We start from the raw sequence: 13,895 nt of genomic DNA on the forward strand, positions 1-13,895 counted from the left end.
TTTGAACTGTTGCCATTCCTCAATTATCATGTACCTTAGCTACTCTCCATGTCACACACCTTAATCACACCACTTGATCTTTCTGCCCACATGGTTCTTACACACCTCCGAGGGGAACAACCTTCATGATACTTCAATAAATTTTTGACTACTGAGTTAGATGGAGAGAAGATACAATGGTGCCACCTCACGTGCAAGAATATAGTCTGAGTTTTCAAGTGCTCTGGTATTGACAGTCTGAAGACTAACTCTCTCGGACCATGCATCAGGACCCTAAGGGCACTAACAGGTCTTAATGGCCATTACCATTTAAAAGCTCAGAACTGGGTCTTGAGCCCTTGCTTAAGTTGCATCATTAAGTGTACCCACCTCCTGCCCTGGTTCTGGCTCTTACCCTCATCTGTAAGGGCACTGTCCCTGGTGGGGTCACCCTCACTTTCCAGCTTGCCTTACCTTCTGAAGTAGACAGCCCTTGCTGCTCCCTGACACTTTGCTTGTCATTAATTTCTATCGAATGTTTCCTATCAAAAAGGGTTTTTTCAAGTGTATGCAATTTACCTGCACTTGGTATTCACACTCATACTGCAACCAAAGCAAAGGATTTAATTTTTATGTAGTCTCTCTATAATGACTGATTTTAAATCTTACCTTGTTTTCAAGAGATACTAACCACACAAGCTTTTAGTTGTGGGTACCAGTGTGATTAAATACCTTCTACAATACCCATCTGTCTTGAGATGAAAACAAACGGTTGGCTGCAATGTACTCAACCTACATAAATGTCTCTAACAGGAGTTTAAAAAAAAATTACCACACCAAAACTTTAACTCCTATTCTACACACAAGTGTAAGCAACAATTACATGGCGCTAGCTAGGAAAAAAAACCTGCATCCTTTCTTTTGCATACTGCATCAGCATCTGCAATCTTGGAACAACAACTCTTTAAACTGATGAAGGACAAACTATTGCGTGCTACAAGAGAAATACAATGAAACTACCAAGCTACATAAATTAAGTCTACATTCAAAGAAAGCTTGAGTGCTCTGTTTTTCCATAATTATCTGATTTTATTTCCATTTGTCCTTATTTATTAAACACACCCCAGAAGCATTTTTGAGAACTCACCTTTGAGAATAAAAATAGCTACCCTCTTTGTGTGGTCGCTTGTACTCTTCCTTGTACACTGATCCTCTCCTCTACTAGTACTGTTCTTTCTTCCTTTTCATATTCTTACTATCTAATCAGCTGTTACCTCTCTCTCTGAAAGGAGACTGGAAGTCTTGATAATACTCACTGTTTCTAAAGCCTTAAGGCAACACTGGTGTTTTAAATGCAAACCTTATTCTTGAATTCCAGTTCAGACAACAACATTCAGATTATTTGTCTCTTTCTCTAGTAGGCATAAACACTGGCATATGACAAAACATCACTCTTGCAGGATTTTCCTTCCAATAACTTACACAGCACATGCAAATACTCCTTGACTACATGACACAATAGTCAAAGCTACTTCATGAAGAGCTTTCTGCCTTTTTCCTTCATTTAAAATGTAGTAGAAAGATGATGATATATGGTAACTTCTGAACATGCAATGTGCATAAAAATCTTAGCTTAAAAGTACCAAAATCTATGAAAAATACTAAAAACTCAACAGCCATCATCTGCAATAAAATTTTAGTTTGGACTTCAATATAAATGGCATCATTAACATTTAGCAGAAGATTACTACAATAGACTGATCATAAATGGCAACGTCAGAGGTGTTCATATATAGAATATACATCCATAAAAGGTCTAAAATACATAAAAGTCTGACTTTAAAAAAATTGAATAGGACTTGTTTATGAGCTCTTTTATGTTAAGACCCCAGAAATAAGCAGCTGCAAGAACTGTTTGCCCACACACATTCTGGAGCTGCCTACAGTCTGTCTTATTGAGTCAAAAGTTACTTTACTTCTTCAACACCAGTCATGGGTCAAGGGAAGATTTGGACAGAAACTACTGCAGCTAGAAAGAGTTAAGTAAATAGTACTTAAACATACTATTATACTGCCAGGAGAGAACAACTGTCCTTTGAAACTCAGACAGAAATAATGCCATTCATTTCTTAGGAAATATGAAAACACACATTATAAAGAAGGTAATGTTAACTGTTCAGCTTGCCTCCTGCTAGTTTAGAGATTTCTTTTATTAGAAACAAAAAAGGATATGATCTTAAGACAGTTCAGAGGTATACTTTTTAACATACTCAGAATCAAATGCTTACAAAAGAATTTTAAAAACTTGGCGAAGTCCACTGTATTATAATAAGAATGAAAACCTGCACATGGGTAGAAAATATCAAACATTCAGCTATTAAGGATCACACAAATTTAAAGAAATTATTGGTATAAAATTTTTTAAACTTGGGTTTTTTTAAAAACTATTTGCAAGCAGGTTCATACTTCTCTGCTAACTATAAAAGTCTCTCAGCATTTCAGTCTCTTAAAACAGTCAATTTCATCTAAGACAGACAATAACAAGGTCAACTGAGTCAAAATGCTCAAACCTACATTAAGGCAAAATGAAGGTAATTTTAAAATCCAAATAGCAGTATTTTTCCATTATGAGTTAAGCCCGCTGAACATGATATATTAAACATACATCAATAAAGCAAATTTTATTATTTTGCTAACATAGATTTGAAAAACTGTCCACTGACAACTGGCATAATTATTCCCCTTCCCCGTGTATCTATCTGGCATTTCATAATCTTACTATTGACTTACTTATTTGACAAAAAATGTGGTTCAACTTAGTGCAACAAGTTCTACAAATATATTTCTCAAACTCTGAGATATCAAATATTTGGTATTAGCATATACTAACAGGAAAGTCTTCGCCATAAGAATGTTTGGGGGATTGTCTTGAAAACGAAGTGTCATTTTTCAAATGCAGTGTTAGATTCTATTTTAAATTGTTTAGTCCCTGAAGGACAGTATTATGTCCTTCTGTTTTAGGATACTATTGCCAACAAACTTCACCTCTACCCTCCAAAGCTTTTTTCAGGGGTTGGTTGGTTGGTTTTTTTGTTTTGGTGCATTTTTGGGGTTTTATTTATATCTCCACTCCTCTTCAAATTTTCTATGTAGAGAGAAGATTATTAGGTTCTCAAATAAGTACGTTTTTGAAAAAAGTTATTACCACATGTAACAATGCTTTTTTAAAAGTATCCCAAACTTTACGTAAGTGACTACAGTTCAGAGCCCACGATGGTTAGTTGCCACAGAACTGGTTAGAAGAGCATTCTCCTGTTTTAGGGGAGAAGCAAGCACATTGCTTACTTACTAGTTATCTTTCTACACAAGTATACCTTAAACATCTGTCTGCTTGTCTCTGTTCAACTTTCACTTTCTGAATAGAGTGTCATTCCTCCCCTCCGGGTTTCTGATTCCAAAATGAAGCAACTGGATGTAATTAAAAAGTCACTCCAAGTTATATGACCAATAAGAAAGAGCAACCTAAGAAGCCTTATCAGGAGCATTTTGCTGTCAAGATGCCTGCTCTACTTACTTCTGCATAAGTACATCACAAAAATAGCCATTTCCAGAATGACACATTTCCTCCTTGCCCCATTCCTAAACTTTGTCTCTCCCAAACTTTTTTTTCCTATCTGCCCCTCTTACCTGCACATCTTTCTAATCCATCCTCTTCCTCCTCTAGACCAATACTGAAAGTACTTTAACTTTCACAAACACTACAGGAATCCCATACACTTTAAGAAGTAGAATGAGCTGGATCTGAGCTCACTACTAAACAACTACACGACACATGGTATTTTTCACTTTTTCATTGTGATGGAATTGTTCACATTGACAGCAACATCCTACTGCTCCCATGTTTCATTACCTTCAACATCTTCATTACTCCATGGGGACTTTCCAAAGCTTCCTCTTTCCACTCCAAAGGAAACAAGGAGCACTCCTACATCCTACTTCCAATAGTGCTGAACAGAAAAGGCAAAAGCAGGACATCTAAGACACCATTCTGGTTCACCAGAGTCACTCTGATATCTTAATAATGGTGCACACCCATGAACACAACAGACATGAGTAGAGAGTATGTTGTTCTGTTGTAACTACTCAAGTAATGATGGAATAGGAACTTTGATATACTACATAAAATACTGCAGAGGGACTGAAGTCATCCTACTTATCAGAAATTTCCCCTTCTTTTCCTCAAAGCATGCAAAAATGCTGCATAAAGAGGGCCATCCTTCTTAAGTGCCAGATACAGGGTGTCATCAAAGGACCTGTGACTGTAACAAATAACCACTGCTGCTGCTTTCAGTCACAGTGAACAGGCAAGATTTGCTGCCTAGACCCTCTCTGAACGACACAATCACTATTTGAACAGTGTGGACAGAGTCAAAAGGAGCTGGTTTTAAACAAATTATGCACTTAAGACATATGAAATGCCTACTCCCAAACTACTTCTTCTTCAGGGTGTCTGCCAAGATCAAAGACTCACTGCTGCCTGGAGTTTTCTTTTCAAACTCATGCTTATTAAGTGTATGAACTGTAGTGGATTTCATCTTTTTTCTCCCATTGTCTATGCCCATTTGTCTTTCCATATCTTTCACCTTGAGTCTGCTCCAATACTCCATGTCAAGGCAACATCATGAGCAAAAAACTTGCTGGAATTTTATTCCAGATTTCAGCTTACAGTAGTGCTATTATGTCGTAAGATACTGTGATTCACTGTACTTGCTCTGATACATATTAAAACCAAAACTGACACTTAAAAGAAAATTGTCAAATTCCAGCCAAATACATATTTTAGAAGCCAAATACATCTTTTTCCCTAGTGAATAACCAAAATGAAACTATCTATAAACATCACTTATAGAGGTAGGGCAAGACTGCAAAAAGGCTGCTCTTTCGCCTGGTCTTATCTTTAAATTTTATCCCAGATAATCTCTGCAGATGATATCAGTCACCGGAAATAATTTTAACAAAGATAAATGCTACAGACTAATTTTTACTAATGAAAACCACAGCTTCTGATGTGTCTGAGCCTGACAACACCACACATACTTTTATATGTTGTGTGGGATAAAGTAAGCAGCAGACATGTATTACATGTGGATGAAATAATAAATAATACAATTTCTGCAACATGCCACCTATTCCAGACTTGACAAAAAAATCTCACACTGGCTAGCACTAACACTGGCCAAACAGTGCTTCTATTAACCAATTCAGTCAGGGCTTTGTGCATCTTTAAACAGCTCTCTCCTCTACCCAGATGCAGGAAGTCTACTAAGCCCTGTTTTAGCACATGGTTTGGTATTGGCATGCAACAAAAAGGTCAATATTATTTCATGAAAGAAAACAAACAAACCAAACAATAACACAAAAGAGTAAGCTAGTGATCTTGCAGATTTTTTTTTTAAGTTAGTAAGCATTTTATCTATTCTCCATGGAAGGACAGGATAAAAAACTAAGACCTGAGTTTTTTCTGTTTTAGAAGTCCTTTATTTTGCCACAAAAATGGCTTCCCCCTCATTTTCCTGAGGGGAAGCTTGCTTATGAAGACAGTAACTGAAAACTGAGATGTAAATGGCATCCCAGATTTCCTCAATTTCTTGAGTATGAATTGAATAACAGGCTTTGTACTACACAAGTATCCATAATTGTTTGCTTTCATAACCTCAGATATGCATTTACGATTGTATCAGGGACTAAAGACATGTCTAAGGCCTGCCATATTTGGTTTGCTGTTGTACACATGGACAAGATAATGTAAAAGAAGACCTTATTGTTAGTTGGTAAGACTACCCTTCAGAAATGAAACTATGTATCAGTCAGCTGGTGGGATTCATCCTGTGAAAGAGGAATAATACACAGTAAAGCCATTGTTGGCATGGAGGTGTGATCATGGGCTGTTATGACCTCATCTCATGCACTGGCCCCATGTGAGATAATATTGAAACTGGCCACTCCTGAGGAGGAGATATAACATGTGATTCTGGGGTGGAGGGGAGAGAAGGACATGATGCATGCCATTTTTATCCAGGGGTGGCCTTGAAGGTGCACAGACTGTCTGCCCCTCCTGCCTGACCACCACACTCCACCTCCTTCTCCTGCTCAGCGGCTTCTCCAACATCCAGGGGTTGGTATGTATTTATTGCTGACTAATAAAATCGACTTGCTTTGCAATTCTGACTGTGTCTTGAGTTTTTTTGTGCATGGGCATCCTTCTGAACCCCTAACAATGATGAACCAGCAACACATTTGCTGTCTTTACAACAGCATTACAAGAGGAAAGTAACACATTTTGAAAAACCACTGAAAAGTGACATGAAAAATTCATTATCATGAAATGTACAGAGTGTGTGGCCATATTACACCTTCACACACAAAATACTCTGCTAACAGCAACAGAAATTAATTTTGTCTCCAATACACTGTGATAGAAAGGGCTTCTCAGAAACATTCTGAAGTGGTTTTGAAACAAGTATCTGACTCCCAGTTCAGCAGAAATTTGTTTGAAGTTTTCTTTTCCCAGCTGCAACTGTCCTCATTACTAATGTAAGGAAACACTGCAATCTTTTAGGTCAAATAGGGAGAGCATGTTCAACATAATTTCAAGCCTCCTGGAAACTTCACAGATCTTACAGCATGAAAGCTTCAAAACATGATTTAAGCAAAGGATGCACTTCTGCTTTCTGCATCAGCTCAGGCATATGCTGACATTTGAAAGGCTCACCACCACATGAAATAATGAGGGACTCAGTAACCACTGCTTAAGTGATTTAAAACAAGCACTAGGGATTTCATAAAGATAAGAGGAATGTTGCTGCATGTTCTCTTAACTTCAAACTGAACACTTATTTCCATATTGTGGAAATAACCAGTTTAGAATCATTGGGCAGCTTGGGCCATGTGTATCTTAAAGTGCCTAAACATGTCCCGATAAAAGCAGTATTTGTGCTAGATGATGTCATAAGATTTCTAAGAACAAAATATCACAAATGGAAATCAGAACAGAATCTCTCTTGTAACTCTTGAAAAGTGACTGTATTATTATTTAACTGAAGTTCTGAAAGCTGGAGCACTATAAGAAGCTTCACATGCAAAAAGCTGCATAAATATGCACTGCCAATAAAACTACATCTTGAATGCTTAAAATTTAATCCTACAGCGTCCAAACAATAAGCTATATTACTCTCATAACCTAACTGGGCAAGTAGCATGAAACTTGCCTAAAGTTTTACCTAACAACCAAACCTTACTCTGAATCTAAGTAAACGAAAGTATAAGGCTGGAGTGATGTAAGAATCACTCAAATGCCCTCACAGTTCACAGTTCCAGAATCTTCTTCAGTCATCTCCTAAGAACACCAATAATTTTTATTCTTAGTAATTCTAACGCCTGTATTTACTTAAAGACACACATCTAGCATACTAGTATAATACATTCTTTCTACCGTTTGACAATAACAGAGATTACACCAATAATAAATTAGACAGAAAATACTTCAAATATACTCCAAAACAAAGAAACTACTTGTACCAAATTGTGTCTGTCAAAATACTTTTCTGAAAGGAAACCAGTATTGCAGGATTTATATATCCAATTGCAAGATATGCAGCAAACTACTGGCTTCTCAAAGAAGTAGTCTTTTGGATAGCTGCTGACCACTGTAATTGGAAAACAAGCTTAAGTAGTCTTTAGCAAAAGGTTCAGTTCTGTGAGTTCAGATGTTAGGAGACACTAAAGCTAAATATGGGACTTGTTCACCATCAAACTTTGAGGCATCTATCTGTATACTGAAATTTATCTAGGTTTCTGATGAAATACAAAGGATTACATGCTCTGTAAGAACGATTATATGGTATGTAACAAAGGAAAACAAACAGTTGCATTCAAGAAGCAATAAAAAGTAGAAAAGCAACAGATACACTTTCTCCCCTCTACTTCTATCTGATTTACTACCTCACTGTGAGCTGCAAGATCTGTGAAGACATCTTGAATTTAAAACATAGAACCCTAAATCCTTTTCTATAATTATGTATGTTGATTCTCATCCCCAAGTAGGGAGACTACAGAGGCTGGTTAAGAATAAAATTTCATACAAAAATATTTTTCATATACAGATATTTTTATATAAAACAGTAACTGAGAAAAGATTGAAGTTTTAGTGCCTACTGACCAAGAAATAATTACTTTGCAAAACTCATGCAATGAATGACAGTCTTAAGCATTCCCTCATACTGCCAAAACTATCTAATTCTGAAGCGTCTTTTCCTTGTCCCATAGAAAATTTTATTCTAACAACAAGCAATGATTACAAAGCTGTTTACAAAACTTTACGAGAAACTCATAATGCTCTCCCTCTTCTCCAAGAAACCTGCTGACCTATGATCAGGCCACTATCCTACAGAATGCGAAGCGTAAGTTTCAGTCCCACTCAGGCAAATGTCTTCGACATCCCTCTTACTGAAAACACTAAGGGACACAATTTTTTTGTCTCACTCTGTGGCAAGGAAGGAACCTAAGGCACTGTTTCAAAGAAGAAATACCTACTTAACGGTACCTACCTCATACTTCCATGCTTTTCATACCCAGCCCTGCTACACCTTACTATTTTTTCCAAAATAATTACTTGAAATGTAGAATGGTTAAGATTTTAAAACAAACAAACAAAATTATTTTTAGCCTGAATCACTTGACTGACCCAGTTTACCACATGGCACAGGCAACAGTTCTGTCAGCACCATGAAGGAGGAGAAGAGCAGAAACAAGCAGCTGAACATGAACAGTAAGTTTCTGCATTAGCCTAGAGAACTCCTAAATTCATACTCACACATTTCAAAGCATTTTTAGGAGACTGAGAATTAACCTTCAACACCATAAAACAGGTGCCTTAGGAGGGAGGAGGCAGCAGTAACCAGTGGGACAATCAGAGGATAAAAATGTGAAAAAACAGTTAAGCTATATTTCTTTCTCAATGTATGTATATATAGATTTCTCTGTGTGTTTCTATATGCACGCATACATACACACAGATATACATACACATTTTAAAAACCCCATAGATTAAAAAAATTACTGTAACTAACCCGTATCTGTCAATACGTAAGGACTTAATGAGCACAAAAAGCAAACCCTCTAAATCAAAAGTAAAGGCATTGAGCTACATTACTTCTCCTGACTAGAGTGGGGTCTTAAAATAGACTTAGGCCTGTGAGATGCACAAAGGTAAACACATGTACACATCTTCAGCTCACGGTTGGGTCATGTACTGGACTTCTAACACAGGTCTCTGCATTAAAGAAATAAATGAAAAAGTTCCAGCAAAGACCATAAAGCTATTTCCAATATTACTTTCAGGAAGTGAGTGAAAAAGCAGCTATTCATCCTTTGAAAAACGTAACGTGTTTCGAAGAGGGGATGGAGAGGAAAGGCAACACGATACAGAAGAGGGTAGTGGGGTGCAAATCTCTGGGAGGCCTGCTGGCGAGGGAACGCGCCCCAGCAGCGAGGCCATGACGACCAGAAGTCGACCTCCAGGCCCCACAAGGACATCGGGCGGGCGGTCACCGCGAGGCAGACAACAAGGACGGGAAAGGACACAGACGGGGACAGGCAAGGACACGTATGGACTGACACGGAGTAAGCCTCGGCTGGGCGCCCGCTGCCAGCCTGGCCGCCCCCCACCATCGGCGGGTCCCTACGAGGCCCCCCCCGGCCCAGCTCCCGGGGCGGCCGCGGCGGAGGCCCAGGCCCGGGACGGCCTCCTCAGGCCCCCCGGGCGGCCGGCGGGGAGCCCACGGTGCCGTTACCTGGGCGGCGGCGGGCGGAGCGCGGCCGCACCGCTCCTGGCGACGAGGCCCCTCAGCGCCGCTGACATTGAGAGATACGCCGCCATGACGCTCAGCGCAGCCGCTGGGAGACGGCGGCGCCGCGGGGCCAAACCTCCTCCGCCCGAACAGGAAACGCGAAGGCGAGGGCGGAAAGAGGCGGTGGGCAGGGCGGGCGGGAAGGAGGACTGGGATAGGGACAAGGATAGGGAGCGATGGGGAGAGGGCTCGGCAGAGACTGGAGCGAAAGGCACTGCTGGCACGGGGAGAGGGCAGAGCTGACGCCCGGAGCTCCGTGGAGGAGCCATTCACGTGTTTGGGGTGCAGACGCTCCTTTTCCACAGCCGCATATTTGTCCCAGAAACATTTTCTGGCAGCGTTGGTTGTGAGGCCATTTTCTATGTGGGCACAAATTGATAGAGAGGAAATTTAGGTTAGATATTAGAAGGAAATTCTTTACTGTGAGGGTGGTGAGACGCTGGAACCGATTGCCCAGGGAGGTTGTGGATTCGCCAATCCTGGCAGTATTCAAAGCCAGGTTGGATAAAGCCTTGAGAAACCTGGACTAGTGGGATGTGTCCCAGCCCCATGGCAGGGGGATTGGGACTAGATGATCTTTAAAATCTGTTTCAAGCCGTAATACTTACTGATTCTGTGACTCTCGACGTTAGGGGACAAGCCCCAGGGCGGGCAGGTGTCTGGGCTGGCTGGTCCTCCTGCCCCTGGAGATCTCTTCCTGGGCACAGAAGCTGTGGGGACAGATATTTTTGGCCCCATTCTTTCCTATTATGTTTCTCAGACAAAATGGTGCACTCTGTACAAAGACATGGAAGTACTGGTATATCTTCTTGCATCTGCTTTTTAGCATACTTCTTAGTTTCACTGTCTGAAATGGATTCACGTTCTTAGTTTGCTGAGTCTCTGTAAGGAAGTCTCTAACATACTGTGGCACTTTCAGGAGCTCTGTTCTATTTTAAAACCAATTCCAGCCTTACCTCCTATATTCAAGCAAGGAAGACTGACATGACCCCTAGTCTCTTGAAGTGGAGTAGTATTTATAATACATTAACTGTAAACAGGAAGTAAATAACAGTGCTCACGCCCTAGAATAATTAGGGTGCTGTGTACACGGTTAAAGACAGATTGCTATAAATCAGAAGTCAAGTATGTTTCTGTTCAGTGCCAAAAGCTCATATGACATAAACTTTCCAAAAACACATGGTGGAAAAGCAGTGTTATAGTAGGATCTGCAACATTGTGAAGAACTGAAAAGTTTTTGGTTCTGATGGTGAAAATAGATGGAATTCTTGAAACTATTCTAATTATTTTTATATTAAAAATTTGAAGATATTTTAAAAAAAGCTTAAATAAAGTTTCAACTTTAATTTTACTTAAAAAAAGAGAAAATGTTTAGAAGTTTTTTTTAAAAATAAAACCTGTGAAATTCCTACAGGAGGGGATGTTGGTTTTGACTAACTCTTTCTGCTTTGCTCCAGGAGAAGCAAGCCTTGTGCTTGATTTTGACAGCAGAGCTTGACAGGGTCAGATACAAAAATTCTGTACAAGCTAGTAAATTCAGCACTTTCGTGCCCTAAATGAAGATGGAAAAATAGTTCTAATGAAAAACTAAACAAATTTTCAACAAATATCTTCTACAGCATCAGATCAACAGAACATTAATTTTGTAAGCAACACCCTTATTTTATATAGTCCTAACGAAGTGTCAGACCTAGAGCCATTATTTCATAGTCTGTGTATTAGGCAGTTGCAAGGCATTCTATACGAACTTTCCACTGTAAAATATGTAATTTTCTATTCTTTCTTCACATCAAGTATTTCTGAATTACGGGGAAATGAAAGTGTATCCTGTTTTTCCCTTTCAAAATAGCAACAATGCTGCAGAAAAAGAGAAAAGTGAAAAATCTGCTTGAGGAGCACAATAGAGAGATACAGTAACAAGAGTGATTTACAAATTTGGTGGATTTACAGAAATGAGTATTTAGAATTAATTTTTCAATCGCTAGTGAGTATGTTCAAAGTCAGAAGTAGTAAGACAAATAACAGGACTAATTTTGAAGCAATGATGAATTGGAATGGTTTATATGGGGTATGGTTTATATGGGGTAGAGGTGTCTTTTGGTAAATTCAGGTGGGAAAATACCCCAAACTTTTGAACTTAGCAGTTTTTGTCCAAAGTTTGAGAGAAAGACTTGAAAAACTGCTTCCAAATTTTTTTTTCCACAGCTGTACTAGCTATCAGTGTAATAATGCGTGTCTCACATCAAAACTTCAGTCACCTGCATCGAAGACATAGTAAGAGTATCTGTATCTCACAAAATTCATTAGTTTTTCTCTTTTCCAAAATCTTTGTCCAGCACATGAGTGATGACAGCATTCACAACAACTCAGATTTACTTCCTCTGATCCAAACTTTTCTCTTTTGTGGTGCTTCAGCTAGGAGGAATATTCTGTCATTTATGTGAGCAGGGGAAGATTTTATAGCTGTATAAAGGCACCAATGGTTTGGTTGCCCTTGAGGGCTCCATTGTGAACTGAGGTAAATTGTCTGAGTCTGTCTATCAGGTGACAGATTATCATAGCTCAGCTGAAGATCTTTTGGGTAGATCCAGCTTTGTATCTGTGTCTTCTTTCCCTGCCAGAGAGGAAGCCAGTGGTTTGGACAGCACATGAAGGCTCCTGTGCTTCACGTGACCTAGTTCTTCAAACTCCTGCCCTCCCTGCTGCCTCTCCTTTGGGTGGGAGAAGGACAGAGGTAGCTAGCACATGGCAGCTGGAATTCGAAGTTGCCACCTTATTAACTGAATCTTTCAAAGGAGGTTGCCAAATCCAGGAGCTGCCTTTGGCAGCTGCAGGGACAGGACGGTCCTGTGTTAGATCACGGCTGATGGGTTTGAGCATGTGCACAAGTGAACGTGCTGCTAATTGCTTGCACAGCCCCTGGAACCGTTTTGACCCTGACCAATTAGCACCATCCGAAACAATGTCTGAGCACAGTCTGGGAATGAGCATGGGCCTGGGACTGTTCCTAATAAGCTGTGTGGATGAGGCCATTCTAGGTTTTGGGTTGTTTTTTTTTGAGTAGGGGAGAAGAGGAGAAAGAGTTTAGCTCCACGGATGTGAGCTGTGCCATGTAAGCTGAGCTGCATCAGGGCTACAAAAGGATTCTTAGACTGTTTATTTACTAATTTAAATGTAACCATAGCATTTGTTGATGAAGTATTTTTGTATAGTAGTCACAAAATTATGAGAGACTATTTCAAGACAAACAACCATAGCTGTCCAGAGACAGCATTTGTGGCAATTCCAAGCGCACAGTTTACCCTGAAATTAATATGCACCAACAGTCCCTTGCAGTTTGGTGCCTGAGAAAGGGAGAGACATGAATTTTTCTGTCTCCCACTACTTCCCCAGGTTTATAAGAAGACCTGTAAGATACTCCTACATAGGTTGAATGTATACTATTTTATCTGATTGGCTTAAATTTGTGTAAATGTATTCACACATATAATACAACACCTTTTTTAATCATCATGTCTTAGGTTAAACTAATGAACTTTTGTGCGTAGCAGTTTTCGAAAGTGGAGTGTGAAATGCCTCAAATTAGTTCAATGCATCAATTTTTGAGGTGACCGCAGAACTATCATTCGAAGTCAATACTTTCACAAAGGCTTAAACTTTTCATTCATAATTCTGGCTGCAAGCTGATCTTCTGTCACTGATATACTGTGAAACACTGTCCCTCAAGACTGAAACAGTTCATGTGCCAGCACTTATTGTGCTGTACAGTATGCTCAGAGTTCCTATTGTCTCACTCTATGAGAAAGCTTATTAGCTTAACTGTGCAGAGTTAGTCATATTTTCTCTTCACATATGTGAGCTGCACACATTGTGAGAATTTGAGAGCAAAATTTAACCTTTTACTTTTTTCCTGCTAGACTGAGGTTGCACAGCCTTACTCCATGCTCAAGCAAACCAGTTTTGGTGGAAATAATTTCACAGTCTCAAGTAAACTACAGTTAGCAGTCA

General features: G+C 39.5%; 1 protein-coding gene across 1 annotated transcript in view; it reads right to left on the reverse strand.

The window, feature by feature from the left end:
• Nucleotides 1-9,966, reverse strand: part of NDUFS4 (NADH:ubiquinone oxidoreductase subunit S4) — a 47,277-nt gene extending 37,311 nt beyond the window's left edge. The window contains exon 1 of the mRNA XM_048291409.1: nucleotides 9,831-9,966. Coding sequence (XP_048147366.1) covers nucleotides 9,831-9,916 — 86 coding nt within the window. The 5' untranslated portion in view covers nucleotides 9,917-9,966. The remainder of the gene's footprint in view (nucleotides 1-9,830) is intronic.
• Between the last annotated feature and the right edge of the window lie 3,929 nt (nucleotides 9,967-13,895).

The sequence above is a fragment of the Corvus hawaiiensis genome, chromosome Z (assembly GCF_020740725.1).
Source record: "Corvus hawaiiensis isolate bCorHaw1 chromosome Z, bCorHaw1.pri.cur, whole genome shotgun sequence".
Taxonomy (NCBI): Eukaryota; Metazoa; Chordata; class Aves; order Passeriformes; family Corvidae; genus Corvus; species Corvus hawaiiensis.